The sequence below is a fragment of the Lissotriton helveticus genome, chromosome 1_2 (assembly GCF_964261635.1).
Source record: "Lissotriton helveticus chromosome 1_2, aLisHel1.1, whole genome shotgun sequence".
Lineage (NCBI taxonomy): Eukaryota > Metazoa > Chordata > Amphibia > Caudata > Salamandridae > Lissotriton > Lissotriton helveticus.
The window spans coordinates 282,101,022-282,119,137 of NC_136058.1; the positions used below are offsets into that span (position 1 = coordinate 282,101,022).

Sequence of the window (18,116 nt, forward strand, 5' to 3'; positions counted from 1 at the left end):
TGGCATTGCAGACAAACGAGTAGAGTCAACACACGCCTGCACTACCAATGTGATCTTCAGCTAACTCTTTTGGAGACGTGCTCCAGAGTTTCTTGGCACTATGACAACGTTCTGGGTGGTTGAAAGGCTGTCCTTCTTTGGCTGCAGTTGAGGGGGTGGGTGGGGGGGAGAGAGTATCTTGACCGCTTTAACATGTTCCACCGCATGTGGCATGCTTCTGTTTAGCAGGTGTTATGGCTCAAGTTTGCTCTAAGTGCAGATGTTAATTGGATGGCTTTTTGTTCCCCTTCTAGCGGTGGAACGCCCAGCACCCGAATAACCCCCGAATTTTCAAAATGGGCCAGCGACGGTGAGTTGAGACACGTGTTCTCTTCCTGAGGGTTATGCTTTTGCTGCTTGAGTTGTAGTATGAATGCGGATGTGTGTGTCTGGGCAGCGCAGGTTCTTCTGTGTATCGTGAACAGAGTAGCCCCTTGGGAGAGAGGGTGGGATATCTTGATCTACAATGTGCATATGACTGCACAGACTTTGAAACGTTTGGACGGTGGCACCGTTTACCCTGGGCCCACACCTTAGCCCTTCCTGATGTTGCACATTCATGTGGCGACTCTCTTCCTGCCTAACTACTTGTTGTCAGTTGTATTGCATGAATCTACCTGATTGCACAGGGTTCCTTGGGCTTCCCTTTGGGCCTTTAATCTGTGTCTCATTCACCAGGGCACACCATTTGTCAAAAGGACTCTACTGTTAGGACCCACTGACCGGTTTTTAGAATCACCAGTTTGTCTCACAGCTGGTGCTTCTGAAAGGCTGGCACTGGTGGGACAGAGTCTGTAACATAGTGTACTACTGACGCTGCAATATCCACGCACAACAGATGCAAAGTCTTGCGTATTCGTGCATCATTAGCGGTTCGCATTGCCACAGACATCTATGACAGTGCCCAGAAATGATTTAGCATGGTCCGTCTTGCGTTAGTGTGCTGTTTAAATCTGCACCCAATCTCCACTAGTCTTCTTATGCACTTGGCAAAGAGTCTTGGGCCGGTGTTGGCGTCCGCTATTGAGAGTCTGATACCCTCATACACTACACTCACCCCAAATCTATGTGTTCACGAGCGGCATTAAGGACACTGGTTTCTGGCTGCGTGCATCAGACACTCTCGAGACTAATGTACACCTGAATGTGGATATGTCATGTGCCCTAGCTCATCAGTTGTAGGCACTGTGTGGCCAAAGATCATAAGGTGTGAAATCTTTTTGCCTTCTAGAAATGCCCTCCACGAGTAACGGTGAGAGCAGTAAACAGGAGCCGCTGCCGAAGACCTGCAAAAACAGCGACATTGAAAAGTGAGTGGAGACCAGACCAGGGGGCATGGTGGCCGGTGGGGGTTGGGAGTTGGAGGGTGTCACATTCTGTATTAAACATTCCTGCCGATCCACAGGTATTACTTGTGACTTGTTTAGCGCGAGCTGCATAGCAATTAAGTGCAATACTCAAATACACATGCCACTTACACCCCCTTGAGACCTTGGAGTATTTGGAATTGAAGACTCTTCTGTTTGGCGGACTCAGATCTTATAGCTGTGAATGATTTCAGGCTGGAGCTAGTCGGCAAGACTAAAATGAAGGGGAGCTCTTGGAGTCTCCAATGGTTCTGGTGCCTCTTTTTCCCCTCAGGTCTCTGAAAATCTTGTTGAGATCCTGAAATATTAGTTAAAGGTTGGAATTGAGGGCTCTTACTTTTGCGGGCGAAGAGTGCTCTAGCTGTCTTTAGGGTAAACATGTGATGAGTATCTTAAGTCTTGGCAGGCTGATGCTTCCCAGCGACAGAAGAGTGTACATGAAGTCTTGAATGGTCCTGATGCCGCCTTGTTTCTTCAGATCTCTGAACACCCCCTTAGACCCTGAAATATTTGTTGGAGGTTGGAATTGAGGGCTCTTACTTTTGGCGTCCGCAGAGGTCCTCTATCTCTGAATGTTGGCAGGCTGGAGCTTGTCGGTATGACGAAGAGTTGTTCACGGAGTCTCGAATGGTTCTGATGCTTTCTTGCCCCTCAAATCTCTGAACTCCCCCATAGACCCTAGAATATTTGATGGAGTTTAGAATTGAGGGCTCTTACTTTTGGAGGGCGTAGAGCACTTTGGCTGCCTTTAGGGTAAACACACTAAGAGTATCGTAAATGCTCCAGATGCTTCACAAGACTAGTGTAGGTGAAGTCTTGAATAGGTCTGATGCCTCCTCCTTCCTTCAGATCGCTGAAAACCCCCGTAAGACCCTGGAATATTTAAGTTTGGATTTGAAGACTCTTACTTTGGGCAGACGTAGAAATGTTCTAGCTGTGATTGTTGCAAGCCTGGGGCTTGATGAGGGTTGCTCTTGGAGTTTTGAATGGTGATTCTTCCTTGCCCCCTTATATGTCTGAAAACCCTCTTAAAATACTGGAATAGTTTGTTTGGAATTGGAGACTCTTGCTTTAGCTGTGAATGTTGGCAGGCTGGACTTAGACTAGGGTTGCTCGTGGAGTTTGAATGGGTCCGATTCTTCTTTCCCCCTTAGACCCTGGGATATTTGTTGGGGGTTAGATTTGAGGGTTCTTACTTTTGGCAGACGAGCCGAGGACGAGAGGGCGCATGGAGTCTCAATGCTTCTGATGCCCCTGTGCCCGGATCTCTGTGGGGGCGCTGCAGGTCAGGGGCCTGCTTGCTTTTGCCCCAGTTCCTCGCCAGGCTCGCCGAGCGCTGTGATGTGCGGCCTCAAGTCTGTGCATCTGATAAATGAAGTGTTTGTTATCATCATGCCTCATGAGCATTGAGCGGGACGGGGTGGCTCGGAGGACGGAATTTGCACCGGCTGGCAGGTTCCCAATCCAGCCCGGAGCCGTGATGTATGGTGACCTAGTGTGCAGGCTAAATTGATTCATCTTGAGTTTTCTGTTTCTTAATCTGGAGCTAAATTGGTTTCATTTTTCTTGTTTTCGGCCGCGCGCGCCTGAAGTTCTGAGTCGGAAATGGCCTGCCTTCATTTTTCATATCTCTAATTTCTGCTTTTAAATCCTGCCATTATTGATTGGCGTGTTAAACGACATGTAGGCGCTGATTAGCATTTGCAGGAAAGTGTTCGGAAGCGCAGCGCTTTATCACCTTTGTCAGCTGTGGGTGGCGGCTCACAGCAATTGTGTTTATTCATCACTGCTTTTTATGAGGGCTGCATCCTTCTCAGCGCTGCCCCCGCAGCCCGCCCCTCTTTCTTCTAGGTCAGAAAATGAATTGGGCTGACAGCCTTGGCAGGTGTCATTTGTGGGAGCCAGAGAGGCCACTCCAGGTGTGATCTTGAGGTGGGATATCTGCTCTGAAGGGTGCGACGATGTGACCCGGTGTGGGGGCAACCCAAACAGGATGAGTTTTCCCATCACCCCCCGCACCCGACCCCCAAACCAGAGCTGACTTTTCGCCCCCGAATTTATGCTGCAGTCACTCAAGGAAGGAGATGTGATTGAGTTTCTGACGGTGGGGGTGTTTTGGGTGTTTTTCGGCAGTGCTCTGTGCGGTGACCCTGTAGTGTAAGCACACACACATGCCATTAGAGGGTCGTTTCCGGGGTCCCGGAGTGCAGAGGGAGCTTTTAGCTTCAACGAGCATGCGCTGAAAGGTGATCATCTCTTCTTCGTGGCCCCTGAAGAACTGCAAGGGACCCTCAAAGGTCATACGGGCAGGGTTTTCAATAAATCTATTGAGCTAGGGTCCCATGGAACATGACTGGAACAGTCTGCCATTTTTTGCTAATAACGTGGTCTCCCTAAGTTTCCGATTGTAAATGTGTAGCATACATATGAAAACATCAGCAGTTCGATGTACTGTCTCAATTACTCCCTATTCGCCCCTCAACACATCCTCGTTCTCTGATCTGGTCTCAGATGGACACAGCACAACTGTCTATGCAGCGCCTCACGTTGAGATGTCTGTTCTGTGGACCTATGTTGACAGAGGATCAAATGCGGAAAATAAAAGAAACTATATTCCTTGAAAGCTAAAGTCCAGACGAAAGCCAGCCCAAACACGTCTTTCCCTACTATTGAGGGGGTGGGTGACGTTCAAGGAGACCGGTCACCCACCAGAGTGGTCTTGGTGTCAGGCGATGTGAGTGGGAGGGTGTTCATACCAAAGCGGAAACTATGTTTTCTAAAATGAAGTTTTCCACTTTGCTGCTTTATTTGAGTCCAGTATTAAAAGGAATCCTAAATAATGTACCATCCACAGTCTTGTACCTTCACGCTGTGTTAACATGATGATCAGCTTGGCACTGCAGGTGTGGATTGCTGCGGCAGTTAATGTTGACAGCATTCCCTGGTTGGCAGAGATCTGTGCATCCCTCCCAGCCCCTCGCCACACTTGGCAAATGTCACGGCTCTGTCCTCGCCTCGGTCTCTGTTATCCGACCCAGTCTGGCAGCTTACTACATGCTTTCCATGGCTTGTTTCTTCTCACTGGCTGCCTCCTCTGCCTTATCTTCCACCATCTCCACGTTTGTTTTCTTTCTATTTCCTTTATTCGTCTCTGGAGAGGACAATCTTTCATTACCAAAGCTTTGTGAATTCAAAACTTCAGGAAAATGTTTTGTTACACAAATATAAATAAATATATCTGTGCGTGTGTTTATATGTTCTATGTGATTCGTTTTGAAGCTGTTAATTTGGATTCCTTCTCCCTGTTTCACTTCTGCCCATCACCTCATATTCCCTTCTTTCCGGAACCATGGTCCCTCTTCATAGGCACCTCGGCTATAGTAACAGCCGCCTCCTGAATCCCAATGTACAATTTCATTCCCTTGAAAATGCTGATCGTTGCCTGCCACACTTGGTTCCATCCATGCTTGTCAGAGCTTTTATAGGGCTCAAGTGAAGAACTTCATACAGGCCCCACTCCTGCTTTATTTCATTCTAAATTAAAAAAAAAAAAAACACTCCTGGGGAAAAAGCAAACACAAAGTTCACCTTTATCAGGCAGCTCCAATATTTGGTTCTACCTAGTGGAGTGGCTGCCTTTCTCCCTATTCTTGTGTTGGTCACATCCCCAGAACGTTTTAGGTTTTGCCCTATTTTTTAATTGGTTGAGTGTATCCTACGGCTGACGTTGGAGGACAATTTTGTCCATGTTTGTCAAGCAGTTTGGTTTTAGTATTCAATGAGTGTATGTCCTACTCTTTCCCACCTCTCTCGCTCCCTCCCCTTCGCTCTCCTCAGTCAATCTTTTATTTCCCTCCTCCCATTCTCTCCTTATTACCCCCCCCCATCCCCTCCCATCTATCGTCTTCCCCGACCAACATCGAATACTGCTAATGCTAGGCCTGTCTCTCATGCCACATCCCTATTCTCCGCCTCTGTACCACCTTATCCTGTGTCTCCTCCACCCCAAAAAAGCTATTTCCCATTGCCCACTGGTTGCCCCTATTGGCTTTTCTCATGATTGTGTAGTAAGCATTGGCTAAGACCATCACCGAGGGAGACCATCTGGTGACATTGTTTTCTATAACTCCAAGATGGCACTCCAATGTGGTGGCCACCGTGGCTTTACCTACACTTCTCCACGCATTGGCACAGCAGTACTGGCAGTGGGGAGGTTTGGATTGATAGTGCAGCTGCCTGCATGGCCTGTGTACGAAATACTTAGAGCTCTGTGGTCTTCCACCCTGCAACCATTGAGCTTGGATCAACCCAGTTGAGCAAGTCCTATCATTTAGCGTCATCCATTCTGCTTCCGAGGACGAGGTTCCATTGTAGCGGATCACTTGTTGCTGTGGTTCCATGGAGCAGGCTGTGACTCTTGGGACTGAGATTTCCGGAATGATGTCTTCTTGGCTACAAGTCCTATAGGTGTCTTTAGAGATCAGCTCTCTGGTCCGAAGATTCCAATGTTCTGGAGCTGAAAGGGCAGTGTTCACTTAATGATTTCCAGGATAAAACTGCAAGCACTTGTTTGATCGGAACACATATTCAGCCTGTACATGCTAGGTATGTGTTGCCAGCTAGGAATGGCAGATGTGATCAGTAGAATATTCCCCATTTCGAGCGTAGCCATATGAAAAGTACATGTTTTATGTAATGTGTCCTTTGCAGATGCTAATTGTCTGTGGTTTGGAAATTGTTTAACTATGATGGATGGCAAAGCCCCACTTGAATCCTTGGCAGCATATCCTTTACTCCTTTGACAGGAAACACCCTTCCGCTGTGCAGAGTCTGTGCATGATTTAAAACGTGAACCTATTCTAAATTCACTTAGTTTTAATTATTCTGGAACTATTTATTAGGTCCTGAAAAACGTGCTTGACAAAAAAAGTGATACTTTTAGTCTTTAAAAAATGTGTTTGTATTATTGCTACTAATAGCTGGTAAACCGCCCAATTATAGCGTTGAATGGAAAACCCAAGTTCCTTCTGTACAACTAGTAAGTGCTGAAGGCGCAGTCCTATAGATCTGGTTTCAGGGACCCACAAGCAGTGACATTCCAGCTGCAAATGACGGAAACACTGCACTCTGTTTAGAGACAACTGTTCCTGCCTCGGACTGTCGTGTCTTAAATGGAACAGGTGTGCAAAGACAGCGGAGTGGGGTGCGCTGCGTGTACAGTACCAGTGCTTTTAGACTGTCCTTTCCATACTTCTTCACTTTGACAGTGCCTTCCGCATGCAGACATCACACCGAGCTTGGGCAGTCTGTGGAAATGAAGGTTGTGTTGCTGCTGTGAACGCCTTCACCTCTAGGACTGGCGTGACCCTCGCCATCCTCTGGCAGACCGCGGATTCCATCATCCCGCAGTGGCACTAGTTAAGTCGCCTCAAGATGAATAGCTGGCAGCCTCAGGCTGAAGTCCATCCTTCCCACCATCCTTAACTAAGTTGTCTCCGTGCCTGTGCTCCCATCTCGGGGAGCGGGGAGGGTCCCACGTGCCCCTCCCGCCTCCCCCTGAAGGTTACAGGCCAGCATCTTAATTCAGAGTGCCAATGTTCAATTTTGCTTGCTGCCACCAAACTAGATTGCAGGCCAGGGAAGGAGTCCTGCTTCCTGGCCCCAGCGGGTCAGCGCCCATTTGTTTTCCTCAATTTTGTGTTGTCATAAATTCATTGCAGCCGGCTGTGGTCGATCAGTTTATCTCCGTCAGGGCAGGGAGCGCGCCGGCGGCATGATATACGACATGAAACATTTTCGCCAGCCTCCCCATGAATCACCAGCTGTTGGGTGTCAGCGTGGGAGGGGGCCACCAGACGGCCGGCCGAAGATGGCAAGAGACACGACGCATGAATGTTTATTTAATAATTCGCCCACATTTCCCGTGCTGTTTGGCCGGGCCCCCAGAGTTGGGCAGCAGAGTGCTTCCAGTGGCAGGGCGGGGAGGGGCTCTAATCTGTCGGGGGTCGGTCATAAATCAGAACGACAAGATCATTAATCACTGGCTGGAGAGTCAAAGAGAAGAATGCATGCATTGAATATTTGGGGGGGGCGTGGGGGGAGATGTAGGGGGTGTGCATTTGTGATGGAAGTTAGTTACAAGATAACCTTTTAAAAATATACTTGGGACTACATAGATCAATGTCTGCAGATAGCATATGGTAGGTGTTGTATCTCTGTTAACTAGGAGCGGGCATGGGGGGGGTCTCTCGGTGCTGCCACACATCTGGATAATGTGGCACATTGACACTAGTTGGTACGGCTGTGCTACCTGTTCTGCTTTTCCAGACCAGGTGCCCGAGTTGCTGTTTTCTAAAGCTCAGGCCACTCATGGCCTGTTGTTGACTGGCCCCTACACAAAGCCCTCCTAGATGTTTCGGCCACTGTGCCTCATGCAAGTGGGCCTTCTGCGGGGTTTTCATTTCCGTTCACTGTGGAAGCCCCTATTTTTCTCATCCTCAAATGATGTACAGGGCCCACTGACGTGATTGGCTAATGTCTCAGCGAGTAAAGCCATCTGCACTGAGTAGGTCCCTTCAGTGCCAAGGATTACTGTGCAACGTGTGCTCTTTGAGGCCCAGAAAAAACTTTAGCTTTTAGCCATTTTTTTAAATATTAGACCATACATTTTTGCAAAAATCCTCACCGAATAAAGCAGCATTGACGGATCGAAAGGCTGGCAGCCAACGCCAGACATTGGCTTTGCCAGTGCTTGTTTTTCAGCTGTCGGTACTTCAGACAATCGCTTCCGTTGCCGTCTGGTAATGCAGACCTGCTTCGTTGGACGGTGCGTCGGTGCTGGAGGGTTCGCACTGCCTCCTCCCGGCCGGTGTCCATCAGTGCCTGCAGCTGCCTCCACTGCAGGAAGAGGCCTCTCTGACCTGAGCGGACCCGCCAGCACCGGAGGGGCTCCTTTCTCCTGACCCTTGACCCCTCCAGCCTGCTCACAGGGGCTCTTAGCAGAGGTGGGATGTGTGATGTGATGTGATGTGACATTTATATAGCGCACTATCACTCCAAGGAGCATCTTGGCGCTTTTACTCAAACCAGCCGAATGATAGATCACAGCCGTACTGTCCACAGAGGGAATAGACCTTACACTAATGATTTGCATACTGGATCCAAGAGGCTGTAAATCCAGGTCTTAAGCGATTTCCTGAAACCTTGTTCGGAGGTGATCTGGCGCAGATGGTGAGGGAGTTTGTTCCACGCCCTAGCACCCATCACTGCCAGGGATTTACCCCCCTTCGTAGAAAGTCTGAATTTGGGAACAATGAGCAGGTTGGCTGTGGCGGACCTAAGATTACGGGAGGGATGATATCGTGTAAAGCTTTTGCAGAGGTATATCGGACCCTGCATATGAAAGGCCCTATAGGTAATGATTAGTACCTTAAACAGAATACGTTTGTGGATGGGGCGCCAGTGAAGGGCATCCAGTGCAGCCGAAGCAGAGGACTTTCTGGGCCATCTAAGTACCAGGCGGGCGGCGGCGTGCTGGACCATCTGAAGCCTGTGAAGGGCCGCTTTATTTGAGCCTGCGGGATGCGTAGTTCATGATGGAATGATGAAATGCTCGGCGCCCTTTCGGGTTTCCACCTGTCAGTCTGTCGGCCTGCTCCGGCTCAGGTGAGTGATGCCTGGCCAGTGCCTCCTTTGAGCCCTGCTCCGAAATTACCCCTATAGAGCCCCTGGCTTTTAGATGAATCCCCTCCCTAAAAATAGTCTGTCTTCCTCCGATACTGGCCTTGATCGCTTATTCCGTTTTCGCCGAAGTAACTTACCCCAGTCTTGCCTCAGCAGAAACATGTGCGAGAGTTGATACAAGCAGGTATGTGAAAGTGGGCGTCACGCTTGGTTTTGAAAATCATAGTTGAAATTGTGCCTTGAAAAGCATTCTCCTCGGCTGTCCGGGGTACTTGGGATGTTGGGGTGTGCTGGTGGCAGTGGGGCTCTTTTCTATACCCCCTTAGTTCAGCGTGTTGGGGCTAGCGCTCTGGGGTGAGCCCAAAGTGACATGTAGTGCCTACAAAGCACCAACAATCTATAGAAGAGGCGTGGAAGGTGCCCTGGCCCACCAGCCGGCTCCTGCCTTAAACCCACAGTCTTGCTGACTCGGTGCCTAGGAGACGAGTCCGGGCCCAGTCTCGGCCGAATGACTGGCTTGCCCGGGGGCCCGGGAGTGCAACACCCCCTCCTCCATCGTTTCTGGTGCTCTTGCAGCGATTCTGTTCGCTTTCATTTGTGGCCTTGCTTCTCGGGTGCGGATCGAAGCGGTACCCACAGCGTGAAATCCACTGTCACCGCTGAGCTCTGGCCTCAGAGAGATGTCTGGGAAGGATTCACACGAGGTGCCTGGCATGGAGGGAGAGGGGGCCCTCTGCTGGTAAAGTGAGGGAGTGAACATGTGACTCCATATTGGAGTGCACACGTTCTCTTCCCCTCTCAGGTTCTAGGTGTAGTTGGAGCGGTGCAGGAGTCCCAAGAGTGAAGTTGTGGGGCTCGTTACAGTTCAGATGTGGAGTGCCACTTTGATATGAAGCAGGATGTTGGTACTGGACTGTGCTACCAGCCAGAGCTGTCTCCTTCCGCGTCGCTGGAATGAAGTGGCACGGTGAAAGGTGATGGCAGCTAGAACTGTCTCATTACACTAAACCGTGGTGGAAACTACCATCTAGAACGGTCTCATTACACTAAACCCTGCTGGAAACTACCATCTAGAACGGTCTCATTACACTAAACCCTGCTGGAAACTACCATCTAGAACAGTGTTGGGACGGGAAGTCTCCTGCATGTCTCTGGAGAGAGTGCTTCCCCTGCCTTATGCTAATCTCCAGGCAAGTCGCTCCAAAGCTACTGTATAGTTTCTAGATCCCTACCTCAGTGAGCATGACAACCATACATGTCCACTGAGGGTCTCCCTGTTTACATGGATTGAGACCCTAGAGCTTGGCTCTGAGGTCGAGGGGGCATGCCTAGTGCACCCCTATTTTTCAGAGAGTGGCTACTGCCCTCTCTATTAAGGCTGTGGTAGACTGACAGTGGTGGCAGCAATAAATCTATAGTCAGGAGGGGTGAGTCCCTAGGCCAGTGGTTCCCAAACTGTGCGCCGCGGCACCCCGGTGCGCCGTAATGAGGTGCCAGGGGCGCCGCGCACAGTCTGGGAGATCAACCGTCCGTAAATTGCACGGACCGTCCATTCGGCCTTTTGTCTGTAATTTTGGCCATCACAGGGAGCAGCGCTGCTCCCCTGTGAGAGGCCTCACCCCCGCTGATGGAGCCGCCTCGCACTCATCCTAGAGCACAAGAGCAGCCCCACCCACCCATTATCATTCTGTGTGTGGCTGATTGCCACACACAGAATGACAATGGGGCAGTCTGGGGTGTTAAAGCATGTGGTGGCTCCTCCTGCCTCAGTGTACAGTAGCAAGAAAAAGAATATAAGAATGCACTCCTTCCCTTTAAAATCTTCATAATAATGTTGACAGCACCTCCTTGTTGTGATACGCACGCAACAAGGAGGTGCATTCAACATTATTATTATGAAGACTTTAAAGGGAAGGAGTGCATTCTTATATTCTTTTTCTTGCTTTGCAATATTCACTGTCCCTTCACTAGTTTGAGCCTCACAGATCACAGGTTGGAATCTACAAAAAAGCAGACAGTTTTATTGAAACTTCACTTCAGAGACAGTGGAATAACACGGAACATCAAGAGTGGATTTCTAGTTAATTTTACTGACTACAAGGGCATGTCTAGTTTCATTGGAGAGATATATTATGTTCTTTATTAAGGATGTTTTTGTTTTAACTAACGTTCCTGTTGAAAGTGATTTATTCTAACATTGGGGTAAAACGAACAGTTGTGAATCACAAATGAGCATTATGTGCCTGGCTTCAATGGGGATAGTCACATAAACTTAGTACTTCAGATAATCCGTTCTGATTATTTAGTAAGTCCTGATTACGTTTTGGGTGATATTATATTAATGATTAGATATGGTGCAGGGGGGGGGGGTTTATATGCCTTTGTTTAGTTCACTCATTTGGATATTTTTGCACAATACTGTGTTTCGGGGCTTGATTAACTATACCACTTTAAATCTTGGAGCTCTGAAAGTGGAGGTTACGGGGTCAGAGCCTACCTTGAACAGATTGAGCACACGTGGGCGAGTCCATAATTAGAATGGCCTGTGAAGCAGATACACCACATGCTTCAGTTAGTTTTTTGCGAACACGCATGGAGTGGGAAGACTGCTAATGTGGCTTTTAAGGTAATTTGCCGCGGGTTGTATATGATATGTGTGAATGCTAACTTTAACAACTAAAGGGGTCACTATTTTAGGGCACTCGGGGGACATCGCTAGAGGTTAGAGGGGTGTTGCACGGCAGTTTGCTCATGAGTTTTAAGCATGAGTTGGTAATACTTGTGAAGATGTAGTGGATTAGGCTTTTGAACTAGGATGCAATATTGCACCGTTGGGAGGGTGTGCCATTTTAGCCTTATGTGTATTTTTGTTTTGCCTTGATGAATGGGTGGTTTATGAGTAAAGTTGGGATAGAGAGGAAGGTGGGGCTGATGAGGGTTACATGATTTAATGTTTAGAATATCAAGTGAAACTTGCATTGTTTAGTCGGTTTAGTTACTCATTTGTTTCAGCAACCCCTGACGAAGAGCCCATAGGCTCGAAATGCATTGGGTGGAACACTATGAGCCATCTCTTTTTGAATGTTTTACATACACATGCCGCTGTTAAAAGTCTGGATGGACAGCAGGAGGCATTTGAAAATGTTAAATAAAAGCATCAACGTGGAATACCGCTGTCTCTGCAAGTGATTAATAAGCATGGATGAACTCTGGAAAGAAGTATGGAAATATCAATGGTTTACTTTTGGAAAAATGTGATTACTTATAAAGAATGAATCATTACGAGGAAAAGTTCCTGTATTCAGCAGTGTGACGGATAGGTGCGCTATATTCAACAAAGCCATGGTCGCTGCTTTTTTATTTTAAGGAACTAGCAACCATAGACAAAGCCAATAGTCCTGGCTTGTTGTTGGTGTAATGATACTTGCTGTATTATATATCTGGATGCAATGACAGAAATAACATAATACCAGTCGGGCGCAACACTATGCTAAGAGCAGATTTTTAGCCTAGGTGTTTTAAACTACGCTCTTAATTACATCCAACACCCCCTTTGAAGAGACCCCCCAGTTTTTTGACACCACTTAAAGCCCTGGAAACAACACCTTGTCACAGTCACCTCACGTCCTGGCACTGTGCATCATGTGTGACTCATGACTTCTACGTTTTCAGTTTGCCTATGTGCAGGGGCATAGTGAACTCTCCACCACCCCACCCCTTGCTGTAGTTCGTTCTTGATAGGCCTCTTCTGTCTGCGACTCTGCAGACAAAGGCTCGGCTCATAATGTGAAAAGGTGGGTGAATAAATAAGTGAAGGAATGTCTGAATGGCTGGATGGATTACTGAAAGGATGAATGGATGAATGAAAGGGGGAATGGATAGATAATGAACGAAAGGATGGATGGATGAGTGGAAGTATGGATGAGAGAAAAGGTAAATAGATGGATGCATGGGTGGAAGGGTGGATGGATGGGTAAAAGGGTGGATGGGTGTGTGAAAGGATGGATGGATGGGTGAAAGGGCAGCTGATGGGCGAGTAAATTGGTGGATGGGTGTATGAAAGGATGGATGAATGAAAAGGAAGATGATGGGCAAGTGAATGGGTGGATGGATGAATTGATAAGTGAAATGGTGAATGGATGGATGAGTGAAAGGGTGGATGTAAGGATTGATGAGTGAGTGAAAGGGGGTAGATGGACAAAAGGATGGATAGATGAGTGAAGTGAAAGATGAGATTAATAATTCAAGCATTCCAACCATTATAATACCTTCATTGCTTCCCAATACTTTAAGGAAGACAACAGGAAGTACATACCCCCACCCACCCACCGGTAAAAAAATGGTGGTGAGCCACGGCCAACTGCCGATTAGGTCAAGGGAGCCACAGGTCAAAAAAGTTTGGGAACCACTGCCCTAGGCACCCTCCTGACCAAGTCTGTGCAGTTTGCCATGCCTGTGGGGCTGTTGCCTTTGTCTGACTGATGTGTGTTTGAGAGCTCGTGGGTGTACAGGGGAAGAATGGTGATTTGAGCCAGTGTGAGGAATGCGTGCGGTTCTGCTGGACATCCCAGCTCCCCCGGTGCCCCTCCTTATTTCCTTGGAAAGGCCTGGTGGGCTGGGGTAGACACTCTCCTCTTATCTGGGTTTAGCTGCACTAACATTGTGGAGAGAATCCTCCCCCACTGGTCAGGGCCTCCTGGGCTGGAGTTAATTAAAATTCCTCTCTAGGGAGTTGCACAGGCTGATACAGAAAGGGACCTGGTACATGCATTGAACAGGAGGTGAATGGTTTGTGATTGGAGGTGCATTCAGGATGCAAAAGTAAGCAGACCCTCTGATTGGATGAGCCTATCAATCAGAGGCGATAAAAGTCTGGCCTGAGTGATCAGCTGTTGTTCAAGACTGGTCTATGACTGACGAGCGGCCACAACAGAGCCCTCTGAAGTTAGTCAGCCGTGACCCCGCGGTGTGAAGATAGGAGATAAGACTGTTCACTGCGGTCTGTAAGGAAGGCATCAGCAACATTAAGGACCAGCTGTTTTTGTGAGGCTTGGAGGAGCGTTCGCTTTGGACCAAGGAAATTACAGACAGCTGCCCAAGGTGTGGAAAGGAAGCTTGCGGCACATCACCCAAGGTGTGGATAGGAAGCTTACAGCACATCACAGAGGCTGGTGGAAAGAAGCTTGCAGCACATGACGAGAGCCAGAGAGGAGGATGCTTGATTCTAGTCTTTGAAGGTGAGATCAAATCCCCTCTAGGCTCCTCCCTTGCGCTGTGGGAGCCTGTATAAGCAGTAACTGGGAATAGAGGCCAGTGAAGCAGGCCCCACCTTTCTTTTTGTGAACTATGAGGGAATCGGGGTGAACTGGCACTCTGCCCAGCCACTACCCTCCTACAGCTAGCAAGTGACTAGTGGGACTCCAGTAAACTTTGCCAAGACATCCGGCACCTCTGATCAGATCCCTGACACCACTAGAGCGGTGTCCTCACTCACAATGGGAGGGCACTTCTGTTGCTTTGGGTGGGGGGTTTATGGGGCTGATCACGAACATTTGACTTCACATCATATGCTGAAACTATATCCTTTCAATACAAAGTTTGTAATCAAGGCTCTAGTGAATGAGAACAGCCCTGTGTAACATGATCTGTAATATGCAATGCTTACTGTGTGTTTTCATGTTAACTGTGTTTTTATAGTGCTTGGCGTCTAGGTGCAATAATACTGTTTGGGGTCAGAACTCTGCCCCAGAGGGTTGTAGAGACTTCTGGTTTTCACTGTTTATCCTAGTTTTATGTGTAGAATAATTTATCTTATGTGTATTAAAGCACTTTTCTTTTATAAAAAGTAAAGCACTGACTGGACATTGAGTTTATCAGCTGGTGGTACGGTTTACACTGTATTCTGAATGTCTAACCCCACCTCACCTCCTTGAGTAAGCCTTGGACTGCTCTGTCTCGCTACCCTGAGAGAGTCAAGTGCTGGAGAGGGGTACTTGGTTATCCAGTTTTGGGTCCCTTAGTACTGAGGCCCCAGGACACCAGTGAGGGAACACTCCAGTTGATGCGATTGGAGTGCAGTTACCCCTGAGTGCCCTGGTGCCCAGGAAGCCGTGTCTAATATTGGTGGCAAGCGGTGAGGGATCACTAGACTTCAGGCTCATTGGACACTGAGGCCAGTTGATAATTCCAGCAGATATCCATAAGCTATATGTAAAATGGCAGATAACATTGGAGAGGAATTGGAATTGCAGAACTTGACTGTGGAGCAATTAAAGCAAATGTGTGCTGAAAGGGGGTGGAAGGTCCAAAGGTCTAAGGACAGGGAGCGCTTGATTAGCCACATGACAAAATGCTATGAGCAAGAGGTCACTGTTGTGCAAGAGTTGGAGAGCACTGTTACCACAAGCCTGCCAAGTCAGTCAGTGCAGGCTTCTCCTGTACCAGCCCCAAGGCATTCCCCAAGACTTTCCCCTATGCTTTCCCCTACGTATTCCCCTAGATTTGCCCCTAGACTTCCACCTCCCCCTATCTCCAGGGCTACCTTTTCCCCTGTCCAAGGATTCGCCTCCTTAGGAGGGACTGAGCTAGCAGAGACCCTTAAACTTCAGCTGAAACTCCAGGAAGCTAAGGATTTAGCAGAGGAGAAAGCAAGGGAGTTTGAAAGGGAGCAGCTAAGGATGGCCCGCCAGGCAGAAGAGGAGCAGCGAAGGGTCGGACAGGAAGAGTGGGCTTGGAAGGGGAAGGAGAGGGAAAGGGAGAGGCTGGAGAAAGAAAGGGAGAGACAGGAGAAAGAGAAGGATAGGGAATTGGAGAAAGAGCGGATAGCCCTAGAGAAAGAGAAGCTCAAGTTAGCAGCTGATAGAGGGCTTAGCTCTGTGGATGGTGCATCCACTTCAAAGTCGCAGGGAAAGGAAAATACCACCAAGGTACCAAAAGAATTGATACACATGTATGTCCCTGGCACTGATATTCTCAGTTGGATGTGTGCCTTTCATCTAGCATGTAAGGCTCAAGGTCTTAATGGTCAGTCCAAAGCAGTGACTTTACTGAGTCGCCTCCCTCGGGAAGGAACTGAAGTGATTGAAAGGATGCCTTAGAAAGACAGTCTGACATATGAGTGCATGAAGGATGCTTTGATTAGGCGGGTTGGGTTGAAACCAGCCCAGTACTTGCAGAGGTTCCATGAGAACAAGAAGGCAGAGGGGGTTCCTTTTGAGAATTGGTTACATGACATAGTGAGAGACTGGAATGAGTGGGTGAGAGGGATGGAAGCAAATGATTACCAGGCCCTAAATCAGGTGATGATTGCAGAGCGTCTCCGGGAGGAGTGCTCTGTCCCACTCAGACAGTATTTGTCTGACCTTCCTGAGAGGGATCCTGAGAAACTTGCAGTGATGGCAGATAAGTGGCTTGCCAACAGAGTGAACAGGGGGCAGGGGCAACCCCTTTCCAAGCCCAAGGGGGAGAAGAACTCCCAGCAGGCTGGCCCTAAACCAGAGGGGAAGGGCCAGAACGGTTCCCAAGGCTCTCAGTCAGGACAAGAGTCTAAGGGGAACGGGGCCTCTAGTCAGTACCAGGAGGGGAAAGGAGGTAAGGGTCCTTTCACTCACACGGTGATTAAATGCTATAAGTGTCACCGAGAGGGACACTCAAAGCCAGACTGCCCAGTGAAGGATGTGGTGCCAGTGGCACCCGTGATAGAAAGTGTGCTTTCAGTGGGGGCAGACATGAAGGGAGGCCCAAGTGAGTTTAACTTAGTCACCAGGGACATCTGGGAACTTGACCCAGAAGCCCCTAAGCATATTCAACCTAACTCAATGGGGTATATGAGTGTGGCAAGTATCAATGGAAGGAAGGTTCCTGCCATGAGGGATACTGGTGCCCACAGGACTATGGTTGAACGCAAATATCTCAAACCCGAAGAAATCCTTCCTTGTTCCAAGAGGTATGGACTTGTAGCTAGTGGGGATGACATGAAGTACCCTCTTGCTAGAGTGCAGGTAGGGGTGAATGGCAAGAAGGCCATGGTCAATGTCGGGGTGCGAGAGAAGCAGGGTGCTGGGTGCTTTCTGGGGAATGATCTTGTTGAACCTGGGTTAGTACCAGGCCCTGTGGCCTATATGGCCTGGATTTCATCAGCTGTGCTCACTAGGGCACAGACTGAAAAACTGCTTCCTAGTGAAGTGGGGACCGCTCTAGTAGTAGAGACACTAGAGTGGAACAGGTCAGAACAAGAACTAAGGGCAGATTCTGAGAAGGCACCTGTCCTGGTGTCTGCACCTCCTGCTCCTGTTGGAGAGGCGGGTGTGCATCCAGAGGCGGATAAGGTGTTGGAGTCTGGGTCCCTGCCAGAGCTGCAGGAGCTGCTTGTGGCAGGAGGACCGTCCCGTGAGGAGTTTTGTAAGGCACAGGCTGAGTGTCCTACACTTGTTGGCCTGCGGACGACTGCTCAGGAGCAGGTCTCCACTGGAGTAGTCGGAAAGCACAAGGTGGCTTGGGAAGATGGACTTCTTTACAGTGAGCCTCCTGACCCAGAGCCAGGAACCAGCAAAAGGTGGGTGGTTCCTCAGGTGCACAGGAATTTCCTGCTGCATCTAGCCCATGAAGTACCCCTAGCTGGTCACTTGGGCATCAAAAAGACAAAGGACAGGTTAGCACCTCTGTTTTACTGGCCAGGAGTAGGTCAGGATGTGGAGAAGTTTTGCCATACCTGCCTGGTCTGTCAGGCCAGCAGCATGTCTGGTGGCCCGCTGAAGGCACCCTTGGTTCCCCTACCAGTCGTGGAGGTACCCTTAGAGAGGGTGGTGTGTCTTCCCAGGAATGACACGGTTTCTTTACTTGCAATGGCTGAAGAGTCAGAAAAGGAGAGTGAGTCCCTCCCTGACTTATTGCAAGGTGATGAGAAGGATGGTTCATTTGAGGGAGTTAAGCTTGCCTCTGAACTGACACCTGAACCGCAGGTGGAGTGTAAAGAGCTGCTGGGGAGATTGTCCTGTCTCTTTTCACTTACCCCTGGGCTGACGCTTG

General features: G+C 48.8%; 1 protein-coding gene across 7 annotated transcripts in view; it reads left to right on the forward strand.

Moving 5' to 3' along the window:
• The window catches only part of RNF220 (ring finger protein 220), a 1,024,387-nt gene that overhangs the window by 952,193 nt on the left and 54,078 nt on the right, over nt 1-18,116 (forward strand). For all 7 annotated transcript variants that reach the window (XM_078671729.1, XM_078671730.1, XM_078671731.1 and 4 more), the window contains 2 exons: nt 294-349; nt 1,271-1,349. In XM_078671729.1, coding sequence (XP_078527855.1) covers nt 294-349; nt 1,271-1,349 — 135 coding nt within the window. The remainder of the gene's footprint in view (nt 1-293; nt 350-1,270; nt 1,350-18,116) is intronic.